Genomic DNA, 26,578 nt, shown 5'->3' with positions numbered 1-26,578 from the left:
ATGAAACAGTTACAAATTTTGTGACACGATTGCAAAAACTTGCAATTGCAATATCTTGCGACTTTGGAGTGGCAAAAGATGACAATATCCGTGATCAGGTCATCGATAAATGCAAATCAACAGCACTAACAAGAAGATTTCTACCAGAAAAAGAACTCAACTTGATGAAAGTACTGGAAATATCAAAGGCCGTAGAAATGTCAGATAGTCAGGCACTATTACGAGAAAAAGTTTGGTGGCCAAAAATGGACAAAGATGTTGAAACCGCTGTATTGTCATGTCATGCACGTCAAATGGTATGTAAAGCAAATCAACGAGCACCCGTTACGATGACAGACCTACCCACAGGACCTTGGAAAAATTAGGAATGGATTTATGCGGACCATTCCCAACCGGAGAACAAGTATTAGTAATAGTTGATTACTATACCAGATATCCAGAAATCGAAATCATGAAGTCTGTAACTTCAAAAGCTATTATTAGACGACTAGTGAGAATTTTTGCAACCTATGGATTACCAGAAGAAATAGTCACAGACAACTGCAGACAATTCATATCGGATGAATTTGAAAATTTCTTAGCGCGGAACGGAATTAAACATCACAGCACTTTACCGTACTGGCCTCAAGCTAATGGAGAGGTTGAAAGGTTCAATGCAACACTAAAGAAATCTGCACAAATCGCAAAAGTAGAGCGCAAGGATTGGAGATTTGAAATATATAAATTTCTCCTAAATTATCGGAATACACCGCACAGCACAACAGGAGAATCACCTGCAAAATTAATGTTCGGCAGAGAATTGAGAACAAGAATTCCACAATTGCCACATAATCAAAGGAACAGAATTCTTAACCGTCGGGACAGAAGAAATAAAATTCGAATTAAAACATATGCAGACCGATTGCTCAACGTAAAATCTGTCAAATTGCTTGCGGGGGAGAGAGTGCTGATAAAGAACAATATGCCAAAATCCAAGTTAGACACAAAATGGAATGGACCGTTCACAGTTATATCTCACGAGGGCAGTGCTGTGAAGATTGACATTAATGGTAGAGCTACTTATCGAAACATCAACCACGTGCGACCCTTTAACGGCACGCGACAATGACAGTTTTATTAAACAAACATTTGTTGCTGAAACGAAGGCACTTGACTCTTGAGAAAATGTTTAACCTCATTTTTAAATTTTTTGTATGTCCATCTGTTTAGTATAAATTCAAAGAGGGGAGGATTGTAATGTTTTGGAATTTACTAGAATTGTATCACAATCTGTTTATAATTGATTTGACACGTAAGCAAAGTTAGCTCTCTGACTCTCACAGAGTTCAGTAACCTACCGACATTATTCTGAAATTGAGTCACCTACATTTCCTGATTCCCAGGCTCTGAAGACAAAAAATATAAAATGATTTGGTACAAAGACACTTACTTGCTTACTGATATCCAATGTAGTCAGGCTGTATATATATTTGTGCTTATTAGATAAACTGTATAAAATATATATCAGTGTTGTTTCTGATATATTACAAAGTGTAATTTATACTTTGAACATACAAAATATTTTAATCTCATGAAAATAACGAAAAACAAATTAAGACACGTAATTTCGGAAACTTTTGATATAGATAAGCAATAATAAGCATAAGGTGTAATTACTCAGTGATTTTTATAAAAAGTAAATATCAAAAGATATTTACCTATATTTTTCTCGTGCCAGATACATTTTCTGATGTCTTCTGCAGATTACGAGATTTTTTTTACGTAATGTAACTGAAGATTTTTAAAGCAATTTATTTTGATTAATCATGGTTGTATCTATGTGGACTTCATGGATTCAAGGAAGAGGAAAGACATCGCAACAGATATGAAAATATCAAAATTTTACAAATCCTGGTAAAGATGTCATAATGATGAAAACATCAAATATGACATTAAACAGGTTTGGACCAATCGCCAATATGGGGTATAATAGTCCGTTTGGGACATAATATTCCGAATGGGATATAAATTTGCAATGCAATTTTTTTTTTAATTTGGCTATAAACATCATAAATCCGCATCAGGACACTTTTACTATAAAGGAATCATTTTTGGTTGACAATTTCTTCTGTATGACCTTTGTTTAGGAGATTGATCCCTCGGATGTTCCATAACTTCTTGGGGATCAATATTACAAACTGTAGGGTTGCAGAAAAACTTGCTTACTAAAATTTACTCCTTTTAAGTGTCCTAATGCAGATTTATGATATTTATAGCCAAAATAAAAATTTTCATTTCTTGCACTGTACATTTATATCCCATTTGGGATATTATATCCCAAACGGACTTTTACATCCTGTTTGGGCGAGTGGTCCCAACCTGTTAAACAATAGCGTATTACCACTATTGGTACTATATATTTAATGCAAATATTCGTTGTTTTTTTCTTGTGTGAAAGTGAATCTTTAATACATTAAAGAGTTTTCGAAAAACATATGAGTTTATTGTGCCTATCTTGATTTTGTGACCTTTTTGGATGATTTTTATTTCCATTGCAATGTAAATACGTTTAAGAGTTTACGAAAAAAAATATGAGGTTATAGTGCCTATCTTGATTTTGTTACCTTTTCTGATAATTTTTTTTCCATTGCAATGTACAAGTAACATTCTTTGTTTTTGTCTTGGAGAAATATAATAGGCTTTGCCTGTCTCCGGATACCTATTGATTTATTCAACAAAATATATTTCAATTAAAAATCATTGAACACATCCATGTGTGATTTATAAACGTTTAAATGGGTCCTTGCACATATCTTTTAATCAATTCCATTTCTAAACAATGGACTGTTTTGAAATTACCATTTATGACACATTCATTAATTTAAAAAATAGATGAGTTTATTAAAGAAAGACAGCAGTAATTGTTATACGGGGGAAGGGCGACAACATATACAACTAGCTGTATATCAAACCTCTAGTGGGAGGGGGAAAGTAGCATAATATAACGGGTGCGTTCTCAGACTAAGCTTCTTTTTTCTGATTACACTCAGACCTCAGATACATATATAATCAAAATGGTGGTGGACAAAGCAAAAGTGAATGAGACAGCTACAGGAAAGCGCATGTTGAAGGAGGAAATTAAGGGCAGTCCCCGCAAGGAAGCAGAAGGCTGCCCCAGAAAATGAAAAGCAGGCAGAGGAAGACGACAAGGCTTTGGGTGAGGAAGTTTTATTAAATGTGGATGAAACTTATTGTTAAGAAATGCCAAATAAAGTGTTAATGATTCTTTGGGGCACAATGTCTCGGGGAGACTGAAACAAAAAAAATTGCAGGAAATTATGTGGATTTTGCACAGTTATTGACAAATAGGAATTTTTAAAGAGATTCTCAAAAAAACTCAATTGTTTTCAAAAATTAGGAATTGGTCACTAAAGCAAACAAGAGGCACATGGGCCACATCACTCACCTGAGCACTAAGGGTAGGAAATTGTTGAAAATGGCTTTTTATTGTAAAATTTAAATCCAAAAGTAGTCCCATGACCAATCATGCATTTGCTATTTTTTAGAAAATGATTTTTAAAGAATTTTCCTATATATATCTCTAAAAACTTTTGTTGGCCATTTTGGCCCCGCCGTACCCCTGGGGGTTATGATTTGAACAAATTAGAATCTACACTACTTGAGCATGCTTCCATATAAATATGATGAATTATGGCTTTGTCATTCTTGAGAAGAAGATGTTTTAAGAATTTTCCTATATATTTCTATGTAAAAGTTTGGTCGGCCAATTTGGCCCCGCTCTACCCCCGGGGGTCATGATTTGAACAAACTTGAATCTACACTACCTGAGCATGCTTCCATATACATGTAAATATGATGGATTATGGCTTTGTCATTCTTGAGAAGAAGATGTTTTAAGAATTTTCCTATATATTTCTATGTAAAAGTTTGGTCGGCCATTTTGGTCCCGCCCTACCCCGGGGGGTCATGATTTGAACAAACTTGAAACTACACTACCTGAACATGCTTCCATATATATATGATGAATTACGGCTTTGTCATTCTTGAGAAGAAGATTTTTAAAGAATTTTCCTATATACATGTATTTCTATGTAAAATTTGGTCGGCCATTTTGGCCCCGCCCTAACCCCGGGGGTCATGATTTGAGCAAACTTGAATCTACACTACCTGAACATGCTTCCATATAAATATGATAAATTATGGCTTTGTCATTCTTGAGGAGAAGATTTTTAAAGAATTTTCCTATATATTTCTATGAAAACTTTGGTCGGCCATTTTGGCCCCGCTCTACCCCCCCGGGGGTCATGATTTGAACAAACTTGAATCTACACTACCTGAGCATGCTTCCATATAGATATGATGAATTATGGCTTTGTCATTCTTGAGAAGAAGATTTTTAAAGAATTTTCCTATATATTTCTATGTAAAACTTTGGTCGGCCATTTTGGCCCCGCCCTACACCCGGGGGTCATGATTTGAAAAAAACTTGAATCTACACTACCTGAGGATGTATTCCCATAAGTTTCATCTTTCCTGGCAGAGTGGTTCTTGAGAAGATTTTTAAAATATGCTACCAAATTTTCATTAATTCCCAATTATCTCCCCTTGAATGAGGGCGTGGCCCTTCATTTGAAGAAACTTGAATCTCCTTCACCTAAGGATACTTTGTGGCAAGTTTAGTTGAAATTGGGCCAGCGGTTCTTGAGAAGAAGTCGAAAATGTGAAAAGTTTACAGACAGACGGACAGACGGACAGCTAGACAGACAGACAGACAGACGGACGCCGGACAAAATGTGATCAGAAAAGCTCACTTGAGCCTAATTAAAGGAGAATGCAAATAATTATTCTCAACATCCCCTATGGTGACATAAAGCAAACACAAGAATATAGGACACTGTTGTTATTAATATGCTGACTGTTGTAAAAAAAAAAAAAACGATATTTTCTCTATTACCAATGTTTCACAAACTCTAACAAACATGTTAATACACCTCTGTTATGGCGTCATGTTGTGCTACATGTACATTATAATCTTCTTTTCTTAATTTTGAGTGTTTCATGCAATAAGGTATAATGAATAGAAAGTTTCAAAGAGTTTTAATTTGAATGAAAGTAAAAAAAATTGCAAGAAACTATTTAAGAAAAAATATTTAGTTTTAAATTTTATCATTTTTTTGTAAGTTTCACATATTTGATTGATTGATTGATTGATACCTTATACCGGTGAAGGGATTTAAATTTTAATCTTTACTCGGCAATCAGGGCCTTTGAGAAGTGAGGGTTTTTTTTTATAGTGCCAACACCTGCCGTAACATCAGATCGTGGTTTTTTTTAGATACATGTATCATCCGAAGGACCCGCAACTTCAATTAAAGTGCCGAGTACATAGCGAAGGAATAGTTGCTACCTATTTTTTGTCGACTGAAGACAGTCGCGGCCAAGATTCGATTGATTGAATGATTGTTTGTATGTTGGTTTACGTCCCATTCGAGAATCTTTAACTCATGTAGATAGAACGGTCACCATTTACCGGTGAAGGGCTTCAAATTTTTACCTTTGATCTTTACTTGGCACCCAGGGCCATTGACCATTGAGGGATCTTTATCGTGCTAACATCTGCCCTGGCACGGGGCCTCGGATTTTTATCCAAAGGACCCGCAACTTTTACTTCAAGTGCCCAGCGCTTGGTAAAGGAGCAGTTGCTACCCATTTGAAACTTAATAATCAATAATACACATATACAACGATAGGTCCATGGGCACATGGCTAGGAAAAAACAAAAATCAATCAAGTTGTGCAAAGCTTAGACGCAAAAGTGGTACCAACCTACCCCTAAAAGAGAGGGGTTTATTATTGAAAATACTTCTACACTAAATGCTTAAATATTTATTTTCTTTGACTAACTGTGGCTTTTCCCCCTACATATCTTTACATATTTTGGCCACATTCTACCCCCCGGTTTCATGATTTCCAAAAAAAAAAAAATTGAATGTACTTAACCCCAGAATGTTCCACAGTTTCATCTTTCCAGATCAAGTGGTTATCGAGGAGATTTTTTAAACATGCCACCAAATTTTTACTATTTCTTAATTATCTCCCCTTGAAATAGGGCAGGCCTTTCATTTGAACAAACTTGAATCCCCTTCACCCAAGGATGATTTGAGGCAAGTTTGGTTGGAATTAGCCAAATTGTTCTCGAAAAGAAGTCGAAAATGTTAAAAAGTTTACAGACAGACGGACGGACGGACTACAGAAGAAATGTGATCAGAAAAGCTCATTTTTAGTTTAGGCGAAAACTACTAGCAGTGGTCCATCTAAAACATATAGATATAGAAATATTTTTTTGAAAAAGGGCATGTACCACGAACCTCGGAAAATATAGACGTAGGAAATACATCCATAGGGCTGAAAATGTTTCAGTGTGTGTGATACAACTGAGTACTCGGGTGTATCATTCGAGTAACTAATTATTAAACATTTACTGATTTGACATCCCTACATAAAAATCAATAATTTGTGTACCCCTTTCCCCAATAGATAATTATACTTTAATTCTTAAAATAGGTCAGAGCTATCCAAGATATAAAAACAAACAAACAAAAATGATCAAAACGTTAAAACAATGCACGGCGTATATCACAGAAAACACGACGACAGGCAAAAAGATAGGTCACCATCATGACTCAAGTAGGATACAGAGAAAGAAGAATACACTACTTACCAATATCTCCTAATTTTTCCCCAAGGGAGAGTCTATAACCGTCAGTCACATTAGAAATTGAAAAAGAAGAATATTGTACTTCCAAAGTTTCATTTTTTGTAGATCCAAGTCTGATATACACAGAGTTGTTGTGTTTCGTGGTCAATATATGAATGGCATCGTTTCCTTAATTGAAAAAAAAGTTTCCTGATTTCCCTTTTATCCAGATTATATATACTAACTAAAATGTCATTCATTATTAGACAAAAATGCATGTAAATCATTCTAAAATGTGTGAAATTCGTAGCTTTACACAATCATGACAGATAATTCACATGAAATTATTATTTTCTTTTTGTGAGATATATTTTGATAAAAAAATCTTGTATGTTTGACATCTCATACCAAATTACTTAGACCAATGCCACTTTAAAAAGGTTGATCAAATTATGCGCAAAAACATAACTCCTGTTCTCTTTAAGAAACATCAATTCAGAGTTTGAGTTCGTTACACAAGAGACAGTTGTTATCAATACGTGTTACTAGTTTGTAGATGTAGATCCAAACCCAACATTGACGTAGCATTATAGAAGAAGGAAATGGACAGTTTTATTGAATCACAAATGACATAAAAGTTAAGCACTAGTGCACACCACTTTAAAAAGAAAGATAGTTCTTTTTCCATTTTATGCATTTATAATTATGTTTATGCAGGGTACACATGCTTTTAGAATTAAAAAAAAAAATCCTATGATTTTATGTATAGTTAGCTCACCAAGCCAATAATTTCCTCGAACATCCCCAAAACCTCTTCTGTATTCATCCCAGGTGTTGTTGAAATTTACGTGAGGATTTTCTCGATTCCTGTGCTGTATGACCTACAGTAAAAGCATACAAATACTTTATGAAATTGTAGTTTCCATGGATAAAGATATATCAATAAAATAAACTCGTCAGAGAGAGAACAAGCGATAGATTGTATTTACAATGATATTAAAACGACTTTGAATGTGCTAAAATTCTGTTTTAAAAGCAATTTCAGAAATAATTGTAATATCAACTTATTTGTCAGTAGTTTAGGCAAACTTGACTATCAAATCAGTTTTAAAACATAAACACAATATACAGGTGATCTCGAAATATTACTTCATGAACAACGGAAGATGAATTCTACCTATTTACATGCAGTTCAATCATTGACAGAAGAACAAGAGGCCCATGGGTCACAGCGCCTAGGTGAGTATCTGTGACCCTGCTGTTCTTTATCATACCCCTTCCTTGTAATACTTATTTTGTCCCCGTTTTATACTGGGAGTCATTACTTGAGCAATCTAGAATCTAAATTCCTAGTATGCATCCACGTAAGTTTCAGCTTTTCTTGCCCTGTAGGTCATGAGATGATTTTTCATATATATTTTAAAGTAAAACTCATATTGCTGATTGTGGCCCCATCCTACCATCAGGGACCGTTTTACAAAAGAACTTACGACTAAGGCCAAATTCTTTTCTTGTTAGTAGAATTTTACTAACAAACTAAAATGCAGAAAAATCATACAAGTCATTTTTCTCACATGTGTTTTTAAATGCTTATTATGACGTCATAAACATGTGCATTTTCCCGTATTTTCTTAAAAAGTTGCAGAAGACACTAATTTTCAATGGAATTTTCTTTCAGATAACATTGTCCACAGGCATCGACCACAGATATCTTGAGATATATGATTTGTTATTGAATTTTGCACAAAATATCAAAAAATTAACGTGGGGGACGGTGTAAAGACGAATAATGACCCCCATCGAATAATGACCGGGGGGGGGGGGGTAATTTTTCAACGACAAAAAATGACCCCCACCCGTAGAAAAAAAATCATTTTTTGTAGAAAAAGGGTCCTAGGGGGTCGTTATTTTATATGTTAGTCCTATAAAATAATGACCCCCATTGAAAAATGACCCCCTTTAAAGTGATACAAAATATACAGTCTTTTATATCTTTTTTACAGCGAAACTTATTTTTACATTCTCTGTCGAAAAATGACCCCCGGTCATTATTCGATGGGGGTCATTATTCGTCTTTACAACGGCTGCAGACTCTGTTTTCTAAAGGAAAATCACCCTTGAAATGTGCCATTTTGAGGCTTTTTCTGTTGAAAATAGAGAAATGCTTCACATTAATGATGTTATATTTGCGGAATGGTAAACCTTCATGCCATATTCTTTCCTGATTTATCAGAGTCATTTATTTAACTAATATCTAAGCCAGTTTCAAAACTTTTTGATGTCATTACATTTTTAGGGCGCAATAAAGCTAAAACCATACCTTCTTCTTTACTGTTTAAATTTCTTTTAAAAAGATTAAAATCATTTCAATTCAATGTTAAAATAATATACGCCATATGTATGTGAAACAAAATAATTAAATGATTTGAAACACATGAAGTGTAATGAAAAAATAATATTTCCAGAAAATTTTACTATGGAAGTCATTGTAATAACAGAACAAGAAAGCAATATCTGCAATAAAGAAATCAGTCTTTTCATGAATATTGATAAAGGAAGTGCGTAAACAGAAGGCCTAAATATAGACACGTATGCCAACGGGAAATTATAGACAACGAGGTATGTTGCATTTTGACAACGTTTATTAATAAAAGGTTAATGTGCGTCATAACAGAGTATAGATGGTTGATAATGATTACATTTAAAGATAAGTAATATTAAGAGTAACACGCCATCCATGTCAAAAGTGAGTTGTATCTCAAACGGCTAACCTCGTTTTTTTTGACGCCGTATTTGTTTATCAATCTAAAAGTAGCGACGGCGTCACGTGGTGGATTTATTTAAAAATAGCCAGTTCTCTCCTAGCAGGATAATTAATAAATATAATTTGATAACTTTATAACATATTTTATTTTAATGGTGTAATTTTCAATATTTGTGTAACTTTTTTGGTAAACAAAATATATAAATTTCCAGCCGTATTTTAAACTGGCGCACGTTATAGCGTATATTACTTTAAATAATATAGTTATAGGCATAATCAAATTTTGGTCTTTGTCGTAAGTTCTTTTGTAAAACGGGTCCAGGGGTCGGGACTTGAAAAATGTAGAATCTACTCTACCCCAGGATGCTTTTACATACGTTCAGCTTTTATTGCCAAGTGATTCTTTAGAAGATTTTTGAAAGATTTTTTTTATCTTTATATTACACAGTCAAGTTTGAATTTATTATTGTGACCCCATCCAACCCCCTGGGCGTACGATTTGAAAAAGTTGAGAGTATAAACTACCCCAGGATGCTTTCATATAGGTTCAAAAGAAATTTTGATGTAATTCTGATTCAAAGTAATATAAAAATGGTAGGTTAATACAATAGTACAATTACTGCCTTTCCGGATTCATATAGTTGTTGAAAAATCTGGTCTTCAGAGACTACCTATTTTTCGTCAGTGACGAACTGAAGCAAATTGTAACAAGAAGGATGTGGAGATAACGAACAGAATTCTATATCAAAGTCCATAAAACAATACAAAATAGGAGCAGAGAAAACAAGGACCTTTGACACCTCAATAGTGGGATCAGGTGCCGTGGAGGAGTAAGCATCCCCAGCTAACCAAACACATCTACCTTGTACTCCTTGTCATAATCGGGGAATAACGGAAAAATCCTTCGTCAATTCTGTGTATAAATAATGGACAAACAATTAGTATGAAAAACTTCAGTTAACATTTGACTCAATGATAAATTGTATTTGCTGACAAGGTCATTGTATCAACCAAAGAACTTACGAAATGATGACTTTAAACGAGAATGCTAATATTCTTGTTTCATCAACTTGCTTGTCAATAATTTACTGCATTTTAGATATTGTTTATACGTAGAGCATGTTTTGCGCATCGAATCAATTGAGATATATATACATGTACTCTGTATGCAGGTGATGAACGTATATTGCTGCATTAGTAAGGGAAGTTGACAATAGAAAAGTTAAAGTCATCGCGTTTATCATATAGATTGGTTGTTAAATTACCGTTAACGTCTTTTTCAAGTAAAATATACGTCAAGTACGAAACAGATGCGTGAGACTCTGTGACAGTGGTTCTTTTGTCTCATGCTCACCAGGATGTATCGTATAGACATATTTATGGAAATTACTATTGTTAATTGACAATACGTTGTCGAAATATCTAAATGTCGAGTTGAAGGCCACAGCAATTTTTTTCTTCTTTTCACGCATGAGGTTTTGCACAATTTCTGCTTTATATGAATATAAATATAAGTCTTCTAATAACGAAGCTCAAAGTGATTTTGTTGGTAGCCAGTTGCAAGATAAGAAATTTATAGTTCTCTCTTTATTTATTGACAAGCTGTGTATTATGTGAGAAATCCTGGTCCATAATGTATTGAGAGGTATTTGCCTAAGAAGGTAAATAAAAGCAATTAGCAAATATGTTAGATTGCTTTTGATGCTGAAAAGTTTTTGGATTTTAAATTTCGCTAATGTTCGTCTGATTTTGTTTTCAAAATCCACATTTGATTGATAACCATTCTTCGATATTTTTTTAGAACAGTCCTCTGAATATTTTAGCTCCTTCAGAAGATTTATCTTTGATAACAAGAAGAGGGTTCATGTGGAACATTTAATTGCCATGGAATGTATATTGATACGGATTATTACCGACATTTAAGAAATTCGTATAGATACGGTAAATCAAAACCATTGAAATGTTAAAAATATTTTTAATTGAATAAAAAAAATTAAAAGACTTACATTTGTATTTTTTGAATATCATTGTAGAGGGAAAACTAACAACTATTTTTTTTTAAATGAAAGTGTAGTAATGAGCTCACAAAACTTTATTGTTACAAGGTTTCTCTGCTGATACCAAACATATTTTTTCTTGTTTTCTTTTAACATTTCCTATCTACTGAAAACGGAGGGATACATAGTTTTCATATGCCCTTTTCATTCTCTGAGGCAAATCTTCAAACATTAAAAAAAAACCCACCTATTTCATTCTGACAAAATGAAGGTGCCTCTCTCTCCATCATTAGGCAACAATTTGGTATACCTTTCAGCCCAATTCAACCAAATTCGTAAATGAAATGATACATTACCGTCCATCCTCCTCCTTTTGAGTCCATGTCACACAGAACTTGAAAAGAAATTGAAGATTTGAAGGGATATATTTCGTAAACTCCTGTCTTTGTCAGTCCACATTTGTTGTAGATTTCAAAACAATCCAGAGGATGGATACAACCTTTGTGATAAAAAAAAAGATTTGTAAAGAAGGAGAACAAATAATGCACATGTTGATATCCATATACATATATATATATATATATATCGTAGTCTCAACGAGAAAGTGTTTCGTTGAATTGATATTGTTCACTAATATAAAAAAGTCACAAGTTTTACCACAAAGGCAATATTTGCTTGCCCAGGGTTTGTGATTCGCTACTTTCCTCTTAATCTAAGGAGAGAAGCATATCAGAGACCACTATTATTAAACATGCAGACTAGCGGAGACGACAACGGTCAGATTTGCCAACCTTCTGGTTAGCTGCAGAACTGTAGCTCTCAAAACAATATATTGACAGACAGGATAGATGCAGTGCCACGACAAAAATAAAAATTGTATATTTATTGTGCACTAAACGTGCGCTGATTTTCTGTTTCAAATTGTCATAGTCTTTAAAGATTTCTATCTTGGTGTTTCAAATGAATTCCTTCACAATTTCCAATCACGTTTTCTACAACAAACAACTGTTGTAAATAGCCCTCCTTGAGACCATCCATTTTTGCATTTTACTGCCATTTTTAAGAAAAGAGACAATCGTTTCAATTGCAACACACTCCATCGAGAAGTCTAGAGCTCATAATTCTTTTAGATTACACGCAACTCATTTTTAGATGCTAATATCGTGCTTTGAACAAATATAAATTGCAAGGAAAAATGTTTCTTTCATGAATTTGTTTATTGCTTTAAAAAGTTTGATTGCTTGACTACGGCCTTCGTATACCTGGTGTAAATTTGGATTATTTGGTGCCATCGTCTTGTTCACTTATATCACATCACTCTATTTGAAAGTATCAAAATAATTGTACCAAAACACAATTTCTGTAAAATGAATTTGATGGAACATTTTGTGTTGCTAAACTATAAAAATTATTATTTTTTCAAGCGAGTTTGAATAAGTTCATATCATTCACTTTAAATCACAAAAGCCAACAGTCTTAGACACATAAACCAGTTGTCACAAATACACAAACTGAGCAGTGTCGATTTTTAAGAAATTCTCAGGGCAAAAAAGGCGTTAAGTGATTCCTGCTTTTTACCCACATAGCTGTCCAGTTAGTCCTGAAGCGCTTTATGCATCATTCGAATGCGAGTACATGAAAAACACGATGTAAACAGTCATTTACCTGCGATTTTACGATATTGAGCACTTTTCGGGTATAAAAGCAATCCAATTGCTGAACTATTTAATAAATAAATTTGCTTTCTAGAAAGTAATTTGTTTTTGTTATGTAAAGAAAATATGTATTTAAATAGACAATTCACGGGTGCAAATTTTAGCTAGTGTCCGAAACCAAGATTTTTTTATTTACCTTTTTACTACGTTATCATGAACTCTTGTTGATTTAATTGTCTCTAAATTTGAAAGCAAAATATTGCATTGCTAATATTAACATTGATGAAAACCAACTTTATAATTATGTTGATGAAAATGAAAAGATTTACCTGACTGAAATATAGGAGACACTTTCAGTAACTGTATATTTGTGGCATTCTGATCCTCACGGATATCATCCAATGCTTTCCCAAGGGAGTGGGAAAAGTTCCAGAAAGTGTTTTCAATCACATTAAGACGTGCCTCAATGTTTGAGGATTTTATTTCCTTTTCCATCCGATGTAACTTACTTTCCACTGTGTTTTTCTCCTTTGACAATGTATCAAACAACTGGTTCAGAGTAAAGGTGTCATTCCGTAAGCTGTTTATATCTTCTTTCTTAAAGGTATCAAACTGTTCTTTGTTTTTAAAATTTTCCAAAGTAAGATTTTCATTTTCTTTCCGTAGAGCTGAAAATTGTCTCCTCAGAAAAAATATATCCGATTGATTAAGCTGTTGAAGGTTTGAAAGTGTGAGGTTCTGACTTTCACTGATTCTATTATTCATATTACTCAGTTCTTGTTGAATTCTGATATCACCTTCTTTAAGCTCCTGATCTTTTGATTCCAAGGCTTTTATTTCTTTTGACTAAAATAAAAGATTCCTTTTCAATATTTCAGTGTTATTTTTATTATCTATAGCATCCATTACCAAATTCTGAATTTTTTGCACCATAGAAAAACGAACCAAAGATTCTTGGTTTAGAATTTCTTGTAAAATTTTGGATGTTTTTCAGCCGTAACACTACGAAAGAATGTGTTTTTGTCCGATGGGTCATTTACAGATAAGGAATGGCATCCGGATGACCCAAACATAACAATATATACTAGTATAACCATATGCGATCTTCCCATTTTTCAGATAATACAAAAATATGCTAAAGGGATTTCTTTTCTAAAATACACTTATTCTTTTGTGATGGGGGTTTATATATTAAAAGGGGCGGAGCCTTTCAAAAAATACGTATAACCTCATATCAATGCCCCATTAATTCTAAAATCGAACATTGTTTGTTTCAAGAGAATATCTGTGAATAGTGTGTTTAAGTAATCAACGTTTAACGACAAAAAAATATGTTTATGTTCTGGATGAAAAGGTTGACGTCACGTAAAACTCTTTTCTCATTAAGGTAGAAAAGGAAAACAGAATTAAGTTTTGCCTTCAGTTTTTATTATTTAAAGACAATATAGATTAAATTTGTCATTATGAAACCACCCTTTGCAGTATCTCTCAATTATGTCAGGTTTCATTTTTTTCCAATACCCTGAGTGAAAGAGACCTTCTGTAGGAAGGTACAATTAAATGTATAAGAGGAAGATATCTTACTTTAAGAATCGAAACTTATCTGGACAGCAAATAAAATGTATATTGAAGTTATCGTTTACAGGGCTGATCTGTCACAGTAGCCTTCGTCCCTTGCCATGGTAGGCGATGGCATTATAAAGGATTTTTAACCCCTAACTGGACATTGATTTTAGTCCAGTACAAGTTTAAAATTGAACCCCTTAAACTGGATACGGTGACCTTTATATATGTAATATTTACAAAATTTTAAATTGCACCAGAATAAAAAAAATGATACAATAAGCAATAATCACTCAATAACGGCTGGATTTTACTAAGTGTACTAAGTTTGGTTCCAAGACAAATTATTTTTAAACGTGAGTCATGTTTTTGTTATAGCAATCTTAATCTTAAGTAGAGAAAATTTGATGATAATTCTTGCGACATAGCCACTAGAATAAAGAATGGACTTGCTAGACGTTCTGAAGCTTTCTTGAGTTTCTTTCAAGTATTTAAGTAAAATTGTATCTTTGAAAATTTAGCAGGACTTTTCATGTAAGCAAATTAAATGTATCAACTACGGAGTATCCAAAAAGGGGCTGGGTTTAGTAAAGAACAATGAATTCGTGTTTTCGATTTTAATATATTTTTACTGAGGCAAATACAACCGAATACAGAAATTGCGGATAATGGAGTTTCAGTGATGGTGGCGACATTGAGAATAAGAATGACAATTGTTAACTGTTTCTGTGGAGCATGAAATATGCACATACCGATATTACTCTAACCAAAAAGAAACATAGGATAACTAAAACACCGACTCATTTGCTCAATTTAATTTTTTGTCCACTTTTTTTAACCGTGATGATGAACCATACCAATAAATGTAAAGAATAGATTGATTAGGGGCATGAAAATTATTTTGTATTCTGTTCCTATAAAATTATTTTTCCCTGTAACATGTTCAGAAATTTCTGCTTATAATAATGAGATCTTTTTTGATTTATTTTTATTTCGTGAATGGAAAACGCTTCAATCAGATTCTTTTCATTTTCTTTAAGTATTATCTTTTGCCTAACTTCAGGAAAAAGTCTGTTTTAAAGAGTGCGATTGATAAAGTTAGCATGAACAATCTCGTATTCTCTCATCCCAAAATTCATCAAATTTATCTATCTTCTAAAACGTGTGTTGTTTCGTTTTAATGATAGCTAAATCCGTTCTATATCATTCAAAGAAATCGGAAAAGAGATAAATCTGTAACTTCATATCAATTAACACAAGGCAATGGATAACCTATATTTCTCTAGTTTCAGATGCATTTCTTGACCCTATTCCTTAACATCACATTACAGTAGATTGTGAGATTTTTTTATGTTTTGTTTTTAATTTTCTAAAACCTTTCTTAGATATTTTTTGTAAAATTAAAGAAGGTAATTATGATGAAAAGCTTAAATCATTTTGGACCAGGAAGAGAATACGTTAAATAAACTAAATAAAAGATGATACTCCAATACATTTTTTAATCCATATAAAAATGAATTAAGCTTGTGATAGACATGTGTACTTTTTGTTGTGTTTAAGGTAGTCCGATCCTCGGGTCCTGATATTCAGGAAATTTTAAATTATCTCAAAAGTGTCTCTGAATTCTTAAAATAATATTTCTACAACGTTTCGCATGAAAGTTAAACATATCATGTAAGGAAAATTATCAAATCTGAATCAATTATCAGGAAATGTGATTTAAAATAGCCACTATACATTTTCTAATTGAATACTGATCAACAAATATATATCGTCATAAAAAATCATTTTAATAGTTATTTCAGATTCCCTATAAATCAAACAAACAACATGGATGTTATTTTGCTTGTTTAAAATGGCGCTTCTGGCCGCGGTGATTAGTTTGCTGGTGTTACCACAGGGCTGCCTCACGATCAACAATCAATAAAACAAATGTGACAACCCAAATCGTAAGGATCATGCACTGGGTAGGTCGCAAGTGCATGGACGTCACCAATTCAATAATCCATCAAATTCAGGAAATTCTAAATTTACAACACCATAACTCTACCTGATATAATGAAACTTAACAATCTACTCTAAGGTTCTGTATTAATGAGGCTTGCCTGAAAAGGCTAGTTTAAAAATTATTTTGATTGTCAACTTACTATAGTTAATGTAGATTAAAAAAAAATCACATTTTTGTGTTATTGTGGTTTTGTTGTACAGATTTAAATATACCCAGAAGTGTTGAAAAGGTAATAAAGTTCTACAAAACAATCTTCCAAAGGCTCAAAGAGCTAATGATATGACCATTTTCTGCGATGTGCGTAAACTTTTTAAAATATGGGCCATAACTCAAGAACCCCATGGCCAATCATTGTCAAATTTGTCACAGGGTATAATGGCCCAAGGGCTATCATTTATTTCAAAACTAGGGTTGGGACCCTTAGGAAAATAAAACCAAAAGTACTGGTTCTTAAAAAATCTTCTCCATCACCACCAGGCAGATTTTCACCAAACTTACATACAAGGGTCAGGATATGTTGAAGATTAAAATTTGCACGGGGAATAAACCTGGGGCAAAGGGCGTGGTTTCAAGGTCACTTCAAATTTGACCTAAATTTACACTTAATAAAAACGTTTATATTTTGCTTATTGTTAAGACTAGAATCATCAAATCTTCTAAGTTAATGCATCTTAGGAATTCATATCATGTTAAATCAAAAGAAGGTCGCGGTGACATTCTTTTGTAATTTTGCAGGCATTTGTTTTCAAATTGATTTTAAGGCATATTTTGGACATTATCAGGTCTATGATCATCAAACTTTGTCAGTTGATGCATCTTAGGTCTTTGAACAATGAAAACTTTAAAATAAGTCACCGTGACCTACTTTCAAAGTTTTATGGCTGAACTTTTTAAAAACATTTAATCCCATTATTTCAGACACTGAGAGGTTTAGAAACATAAAATCTTGTAAAATCCTCAAAACATACTGTGAATTACTACTTTTCATGGGGGTTTGATTTTCGTTGTTTTCGAGGTAAGAAGAGACCCACGGATTCATGTCCACCACGAAATGTAAATTTTCATGTGCACAACAACTAAAACGTTTTTCATCCACGAAATCAAATACCAACGAACCAACATTTTTTCCTTAAGCCACGAAAATTTGACCCCACGAAAATATGTGATTTTACAGTATTTGTGAAAAAGTAGGTCACGTTGACTTACTTTTGTAATTTTGCAGGCATTTGTTTTCAAAATGATTTTAAGGCATATTTTGAATACTTTAAGGCCTATGATCATCAAACTTTGTCAATTGATGCATCTTTCTTGAGTCTGCAAAAAACGTCAATAAAAATTTAGGTCACGGTGACCTACTTTAGACAGTTTATGACTATATTTCAGTATCTTAGGTACTTATTGGCTTAGGATTATCAAACTTTGCCAGTTGCTTCGTGGGTTTCCAAAAAATGATGACCCAAAAGTAGGTCACGGTGACATAATTTTGACATTTTATGGTTATATTTAAGTATTCTCAGGTACGTATTGGCTTATGATCATCAAACTTTGTCAGTTGATGCATCTTTGGTTTTCGAAGAATGATGACCAAAATGTAAGTTATGTTGACCTACTTTTGACATTTTATGGCTATATATAAGTATCTCGATTAATAATTGACTTAGATTGGTCAAACTTTATCAGTTGATGCATATTTGGTTTTCAAAGAATGATGACCAAAAAGTAGGTCACAGTGACCTACTTTTGACATTTTGTGGCAATATTTAAGATCTTCGGTACTTATTGGCTTAGAATGGTCAAACTTTGTCAGTTGATGCATCTTGGGTTTTCGGAGAATGTCTACCAAAAAGTAGGTCACCGTGACGTACTTTTGAATATCTAAGGTACTTATTGACTTAGAATCATCATTCTTTGTCAGTTGATGCTTCGTGGGTCTTTGGATACGTTGACCAAAATGTAGGTATTACTTACTTTCGACATTTTATGGCTATATTTTAGTATTTTAGGTACTTTTTGGCTTAGAATCATCATAATTTGTCAATCCATGACACCCGCCGTGTGTTCCTTGTCATGATTGGAAAATAACAAAAAATCCGTCTTCACTCCAGTGTATAAATAATGGACTAACAATTACATGTACATGTAGTATGAAAAACATCAGTCGGCATTTAACTCAATGATAAATTGTATTTGCTGACAAGCTTTAGATCAGTATATCGACCATAAAACCTATGAAATGAAGACTACAAACGAGAGTACTGATACTCTTGTTTCATCTAATTGGCTTGTCAATCATTTACTTCGTTTTAGAAATCGTTCATATGTATAGCATGCTCTTACGTATCGAATCAACTGAGAGAATTATAAACTCCGTATGCAGGTGATGAAGGTTAATTGCTGCATCAGTAATGGACGTCATTATGTTTATCATACAGCTTGGTTATTAGATTACCATTAACGTCTTGTAAATGCAGGTAAATTATACAGATATATATGAAACAGATGTGTCAGACTCTGTGGTATCTTTTATTATAAGCTTAACAGGATATACCGTAGGAACCAGTTACTAGTAACCATAGTTAACTGACAATACGTCGTTGATATATCTAAATGTCGAGTTGAAGGCCAAAGGAAGTGTTTACTTCTTTTCACGTATGATTTTGGACATATTCTGCTTCATATGAATCGTGTGCGTGAAGGATCGTTCGTGTAACAGGTTTTATCATGCGTTAATCGTGCGGAATCGTTCGTGAAACGTGATTGTTCGTGTAAGTTGTCATCAATAACGTTGCAGCCACTGCAATATTTAATGTTCATTTATGACAGTCACGGCGTTCCATAATAAGATAAGTTGATAAAGTTGTAGACTTCTAGGTACGCTATTATGTACATGTAGACAGTGGTCTTTTCGAAATAAAGTATTAAAAAAGTTACCTGATGAAGGTGGGGAGGAAATACTTAGTATTTAGCACTTTCATTTTTGAGACATTTTGATCCTTGCGTATACTCTGTAAGTCTTCATTTTACGTCTTTGTAAATGTTGCTACACTGCCTTCTATCTCCTTCATGGTCTCATTCTTTTAATATTTACATTCCGTGAATTTTTCCTTATGAAATTCATTAGAAATCCACGACATTCAAATTTCTATAACACACGCGAAACCTTGTCACCAGACGTTAGAATACACAATAGGAACTATATGCATTTTTTATCATATTGGAACACCAAAATGTACAATGTTTTGACTCAATTTAATTCAAAACTATAATTCTGTTAAATTTACGGAAAAATACTACAAATGTGCGTTTAAAATAAATTTGTGACTTCTTTCCCTCGCAATGTTGGTTTGCGTTATTTAACTTTGCAGCGTCATCTGACGTCACAAACGGCTCTTACGTCTATTAACCGCGTAAGTTTTGAAAGGCGTTAAACTCACATTAAAGATTAACGGAATAAGCGATTATGAAGAAGGAAAATTAGAGAATGTAAATATAAGCATTGAATTCATATTTTTGGCTGTCTTCAGTCCTATACATGTAACACACCTGGCCGTGCCGACAAATTTATCATACCGCTTTTGTAGGAGATACTCTTTCCTCCATGGCACCTGATCCAATCTCTAATGTTTTTTTTAGGTCCGTTTTGCATTGCCTCTATTTTGTATTGTTTTATGGGCTTTTGATTTTCAGTACTGTTCGTTATCTCCATATGTCTCATTTGAAATTGGAAAGCATTGTTTTCATGTAGAAGATGATCAGAGTTCTATTTCTTAAAGTGTCCATCTAAACCATTTCCTTTTGTTCTCTTTCCCCTAGGTTTGATTTAATATTCATTAACTCTTGATTAAGTTTAACATTTTCTTCTTTCATTCTATTTTCTGTCTTCTTCAAGGAATGTACTTCCTTTGTAACATTACTGGGTATTTTTCCTCATGATTTGGCTACTGTTTCTTCTTTCTAATGCATCGAATTAAATACCATAACTCTTAAGTTTTTGTACCATCGAAAAACGAACCAAAGGCGGTCTTGATTTAAAACATCCCTCAATATATTTGATGCTTTGTCAGACAAAGGTGTGTTTTCATGTAAACTTAGATGAGCAAATGTTTGCTAGAGGGAAAGCAAAACAAGGAAAAGCTGCAAAATCCTCATTTTTTAGATCTATGTTTATCTCTAGTGTAAACTGTTTCTGTCTATTTTGCAAGTGAGCATGGCTGTTTTATTTTCAGAGATTGGAATTGTTTTCTTGTTACTTAGTTTATTCTGAATTGCAACAACCTTGACTGAGGTTAATTTTATCTACCTTTAATTTCATTTGGGACATCCAATGGCAGTTAGTTCACGCATATACTGTTACATGCATCCAAAAATCGCTAAATAAAAGAAAATAAACTTTTCCTTTCTTTTGTTTGCTTAAAGTCATATTTGAAATACCACAGAGAAGCAATTTATGCTTTATTTAACGAAAAGCTTTAAGAAAAGGAAAATAAACCTTAATTTGACAAATTTTATTAAATAGTGGATGGCAAACCTTGTGTCTGAGTTGCTGACCAATGCTTACAGTCCGTTCAAACAAAAACTAGTTACCAAAATTCTACTTGTTTGAGGGGATCTTTAAACAAGGCTACAATTGTATCCACGAAATCCACTAACGCCTACCATGCATACACAGTATACTTTGTATTATATCTATAATGGATATCTATACTGATAAAGGTCGAGTCTACCGAAAGCGATATTTTGCACTAAATTTATTTATCAAAAAACGAAAAAAATATATCAATTAATACAGCAATAATTATATACATTTTGTTAACAGGTTGGTTTACAGATGCATATGACAGCATGCCATTTTTACAATACAGTAAATACATACAGGATAAAATACTATAAGATTTATTGATACACTGTACCAATTTGGGGCCCCTTAGGGAAACTTTGTGCAACTTTTTATGCAATCATTTTAGATATTATATCCAACTATATATTTAAATGATCCAGAGAACAGGGGATTTAAGATCTTTTCATTTACCTTTTAAAATTCATGTTATTGTTAGTATGCTAACATAACTTTATTTAAAATATTTGTGAATATTTATTCTTTCAAAAAGCGCACAATAATGATAGATGGTATATATTGGGTTAGTAAAAATATATTTTGTAATGTATGAATTTTATAAACATATGTTAAATTTATTTTCGAAATTGAAGATTATAATTAAATAATTAATGGTTTTTTTTAATCATCATTTCCGTAAAGGAAAGATCACTGCCACTTGAAATAATCCCACTCCATGCAGCATCCCTATGTCCTCCAAGAAAAGGAGCATTGAGATTCACCAGAGTACAGTGATAGTACCACCATCCAGATCCACACTTAGCTGCACACCTGTTTCTGTCATGATCGAACGTAGAAAAGGTATGGTTCACCACAGGGTGCCCCAATCTGAAGTTATCAGCTAGAAATATAAATGTTGAGTAAATATAATCCTATTTTTCAATGATTTTGTTAAGCTACCGTTTATAAAGATTTTTATAAATGAAAAGAAATGAATAATCGTCATCTACCAATATTTCCTGATTTCTCCCCAAGAGAAAGTCTGTAACCATCAGTTTCATCAGAGATGGAAAATGATGAATATTGCATTTCATATGACTTTTTCCCTGTAGATTCCATTCTGATATACAGTGAGTTGTTGTAGGTTGTGGTCAGCTTATGAATTGCGTTGTTTCCTGAAGTTTCAAATTTATTTAATTTTGTCGAAATAAAAAGCATCTTCAATAAAAGATGTTGCTTAATGAATACCGCATATTTGAGTTTATCTCACAATATGCGTCCTTGTCAAAACCCTCTTATTATATGTCATTCACCTATTTCTTTGTGAAAATGAGTTACATGCAAGTTGAAATTTATTTATTCACCTGTAAATTAAGAATACACAAGGGGTCTAACTTGTGACTCGGAACAATTTTCACTCGTGAATGAACAAAGCAGTCCAAAAAAGCATTCCAAGGGACAGATTGGACTACTTGGTCTGCTTTCAAGAGCAGTCCCAGAGCGGTCCCATAGCAGTCCCAGGGCAGTTCAAAAGTTCCAAGGGACTGCTTTCGTGTACTGCTAGAGAGTCAGTTTGGGTCTGGTTGGTACTGTATGTTTGTTTAAATGTACCTACCAAGCCAATAATTTCCTTTAATATCCCCAAAACCTCGTTTATATTCATCCCAGGTTGTGTTGAAATTAACAAGTGGATTATCTCGATTCCTGTGCTGAATGACCTAAAATACAATTATATTTCAATTACAAAGAATACATTTAAGAATAACATTATCCCTGAAAAAAGAAGTATAAAATTATTCCATTAAAATGTAATAATTTAAAGATCTTTGAACACATCATTTATGTATTTTTGTTTAAAATTGAAAACAGGAATGTTGAGAGTTTTTGTTTTATATGTATATTTATATACGATATATTTACCGTCCAACCACCTCCAGATGATTCCATGTCACACATCACCAGAACGGAAGTCAAGTTGTTGACTTTTATGTAAGGGTATATTCTGTAAATTCCAGTCTTCCTTACACCACAGTTGTAGATATCGTAACAGTCAAACAGAACAGGACAATCTAGGAATATAATCTAAACTCCGTAAAGAACGATGGAAATGTTATAGGCAGTTAAAGTGTATTTTGATATTTCTTTGTTTAATTGAGTTACAAAAGAGAATGAAGATACATACTATATAGGGTATTATTGTACGATCATTCATTAACAGTCCTTGTAAAAAATAATCTAGGAAACCAACATCATCTCGATATAAAATGATGAATACTTAATGAATTTTTAAGATAAATAAAAATGCGGATGGTCCCTAAAATCCCTGAATTGAATGAATTACCTTTTCATTTTTTTTTTCAGTATCTTCAAAAAGCTTGTAATATTAAAATAGGCTTTTCTTAACCTTTTTCAAAATTTCTACGAATGTAAGAACTCCGCAAATTTCAACCATATTTCATTTTCGCTTAACATAAATGGGTTGATAATTGAATTGTGATGAATTAAAATATCGTTAGTTTTTTTGTGATACATGTAGAAGTAAATTAGAGTACGAAATTAAATGACTTTGAAAAAAAGCACGAGGGTAATTGAAGACATTTTATCGTCAAAAATGCATAGCATCGATCGCGAAGCCTTCTGGTTGGCAGGACGATTGCTTTGTGATCGGAAAGTCTGGAAAGGATTCTAGTTCGCGGGGCCACATCCAACCTAAGACGAAACCATAGGCTGTGATTGCCCCTTTGCCAAGCGACTTGCACTAGACGTTTAGTCCATATATTTTTATCTGTATATGGTAAAAAGCATTCCTGAAAACAGTAAATTTAGTCTACCTTTTTGTTACTATAATGTGTGTAGTGTGTATTTTATTTACCTCTGAGTCTGTTTTTCTAATTTTCTGAGAGTTTTTTTCAATTAAGAACACCCATTTTTTTTTTTTTAATTTTTTGACGCGATATATTCACACAGGTATCGACAACAAAAGATCCCTAGTTAGTGTGAAGTTTTATTATGAACAACTTCTTCAATATTATAAACTTATCCACTGGCTGTTAGTGGGATAGCTCGTTTATCAAACCCGCGACAGGAACTATTCCCCTCGGGGAATAGTTCCTGTCAAGGTAACAGGTGACTGTTTTGCACTTGAGCTGAAATTGGAAAGAATTTCACTGTCTTGCATTTCATCTATCTTTCTTGATGAAAATAGATTGCATAAAAATGATGTTGAAACATGTTTACAAATTATTCAATGTTGAACGTAGACGGAATCTTTTCAAATTCGAAGTGTGTGGAGGTTGTTGTGGGATTTTTGAGATTATCAATGACATCAAGAAGTATGTAAACATGCTTAAAAAGAGGCTAAACAGCATTATTATATTAATTTCCAATTAAAATTGCAATATCCTTATGATCATAAATAACTTTGAACTTCTGAAACTTTAAATTTAACCACTGTAATAATTTCAAATAAGAATTTTTAGCAGCAGGAGTAAAAGACCATTTTTACCATTCAGTCTTCGGGTGTTTGCAAGAGTCATATTCTGGTTTTCACTTATTCTGTCATTGATTGCACTTAGCTCTTGCTGAAGTTGAACATAATCTTGTTCTAGTCTCTAATTCTTTGTTTCCAAAACCTTCAATTCCTTTGCTGAACAAATAAACAAAATTATATTTCATTATTGTAGTGTTATTTGTGTTGTTTATATCAATCATTACAAAATTTCTGATATTTTTTCTCACCAGTGAAAGAACACTTATTAATGAATGATAAAAACTACTTTGATAAATACTAAGTCCTTTCATGATATGGTAAATATTAAATAATCAAATCATTTTTTTTTCTTTTGGACGTTGTCGGTCGTACCTAGCTGTGCTGATAAATCGATTAGTGTTAGTCCAAGCTCGGATAAAATATATATAACTCCAGTTTGATCTAAATGTTTTGGTTGTTTTGTGTCAGGAGTTTATATTCTAAAAAATTCCGGTTCGTTTTTTTCAATTTTCCTTTTACCCCCCCCCCCCCGGCATTAAAGTACTATGCAATGCTTCAATACCAAACTGTTTAAAAAGAATATAGTTTCAAGTAATCCCTTACGCATGTAAATTCCCTACTGTAAATTAGATTCGTTATTTAGTTTTCAACTATCCTTAGAACTAAATTTCAATTTCAATTGCATTTGTTGCGGGTGTGGCTACACTCCTGACAGATAATCTGTCTTAAAAAAAATTTCAATACAATGATACGGAAAGCTTTCTAACTTGAAGTTTAGAGCTCATTGATTTTTAAATATGTAATTGAAATTGTTGTGAAAATAAAAGTAGTCGATCATGACATATTTGGTAAAAGCTCCCCGAATGTAGATCTTAGATGCTTTTGCTTCAATAAACCAAAACGGAATTCCGATTTTTTTTTTGTTTTTAGGAAATGGGATGCTTATTTCAGATGCTTGCCTAGCAGAATCATTACTTAACTTTGGATGTTGGCTTTATCATATGATATAACTTACGAAGTAAGAATAAATTAATATGAAGACCTTTACATTTTGATATAAACATTTTAATGTGAATGTAATTGTATTTTTTTTGTAATCAATAACAACAGTTTTGCAGCACAACGATTTCTAAGCAAGTTTTTCTTTTTTTTTTTATTGAGTCTTACAAGTTCAATGTGAATTGTATTATTCTTCTGTTGAATATTATATACAGTAATAATTAAGCATATGTCCTATTTGAATCAATGTTCAGACTGGGTTTTCAAAGAAATATTCAAAACGTTCAAGTAACGGCACTTATTCTTTGCATATTGTGTTCTCTCTGAAATAAAAAAAAAATATCTTCTATACATACCTATCGACGAACAATTTGTCAACAAAGCTCTGTTTTCCTTGTTTTCTTGACGTAGTTCGTCCAGTTCATAGCGAAGCTTGGTTTGCTGCGTGTGAAGCATTTGAATTTCTTCCATTCTTTTTTCATCATTATTACAGTCGTATTTTTCATTAAAATAGATGTGCTGCGAGCTTGTGCATAACACGCAGCACATGCAAATGAGTGTTAACACAATAGCCATAATTTGAACTTCCACTGTCTCTCAACGTCAATGTTTTATTTAATATATATTCAAGTATATATACTTGTTGAATGGGAAGTGAAAAAAATTTCCTTCCTTTTTTAACCATATCTCGTTAATCTTTGACCTTAATTTATAACTTTTAACAAATAAGAAACAGAGGAAACAAAGAGATAATTGTTAAAAGTTGGCTCCTTGTGCACCAAGAGCAGATCTCAAATTTAATTCGGCGATTACAATCATAGCGGCCTACTACCAACCTCTGAATAGGTCA

The 26,578-nt window shown here is 33.0% G+C and overlaps 2 protein-coding genes across 2 annotated transcripts; one reads left to right on the top strand and one right to left on the bottom strand.

Annotated features, from left to right (window-relative positions):
* The first annotated feature begins 367 nt into the window (after window positions 1–367).
* LOC134247094 (uncharacterized protein K02A2.6-like) lies at window positions 368–1,108 on the top strand. Its single transcript, XM_062729430.1, has one exon. The coding sequence runs from the start codon at window positions 368–370 to the stop codon at window positions 1,106–1,108; it is 741 nt and encodes a 246-aa protein (XP_062585414.1).
* Window positions 1,109–1,362: 254 nt separating this feature from the next.
* LOC134247098 (angiopoietin-related protein 7-like) lies at window positions 1,363–26,353 on the bottom strand. Its single transcript, XM_062729434.1, has 9 exons — window positions 26,085–26,353; window positions 24,745–24,885; window positions 23,160–23,308; window positions 22,855–22,957; window positions 22,250–22,414; window positions 22,022–22,140; window positions 13,857–13,959; window positions 13,443–13,730; window positions 1,363–1,385 (listed from the first exon to the last, which is right to left on the bottom strand). The coding sequence occupies exons 2-9, from the start codon at window positions 24,773–24,775 to the stop codon at window positions 1,363–1,365; spliced, it is 981 nt and encodes a 326-aa protein (XP_062585418.1). The 5' UTR covers window positions 24,776–24,885; window positions 26,085–26,353.
* Window positions 26,354–26,578: the final 225 nt, after the last annotated feature.

Source organism: Saccostrea cucullata, unplaced genomic scaffold (genome assembly GCF_032062105.1).
Source record: "Saccostrea cucullata isolate Sc308-1 unplaced genomic scaffold, CSIRO_AGI_Scuc_v1 ctg2025, whole genome shotgun sequence".
Taxonomy (NCBI): domain Eukaryota; kingdom Metazoa; phylum Mollusca; class Bivalvia; order Ostreida; family Ostreidae; genus Saccostrea; species Saccostrea cuccullata.
The sequence above is the reverse complement of the archived record's forward strand: the minus strand, read 5'-3'. Positions and strand labels throughout refer to the sequence as shown.

Excerpts from the sequence above, each read along its gene's own strand:
- LOC134247094 (XM_062729430.1), top strand. The coding sequence starts at position 368 with ATGGATTTATGCGGACCATTCCCAACCGGAGAACAAGTATTAGTAATA.
- LOC134247098 (XM_062729434.1), bottom strand. The coding sequence starts at position 24,775 with ATGACTCTTGCAAACACCCGAAGACTGAATG. Across the intron at positions 22,958-23,159 it reads CATCTGGAGGTGGTTGGACG|GTCATTCAGCACAGGAATCG; the intron begins GTAAATATATCG and ends ATTGTATTTTAG. Across the intron at positions 22,141-22,249 it reads GGAGAAATCAGGAAATATTG|CTGATAACTTCAGATTGGGG; the intron begins GTAGATGACGAT and ends TTATATTTCTAG.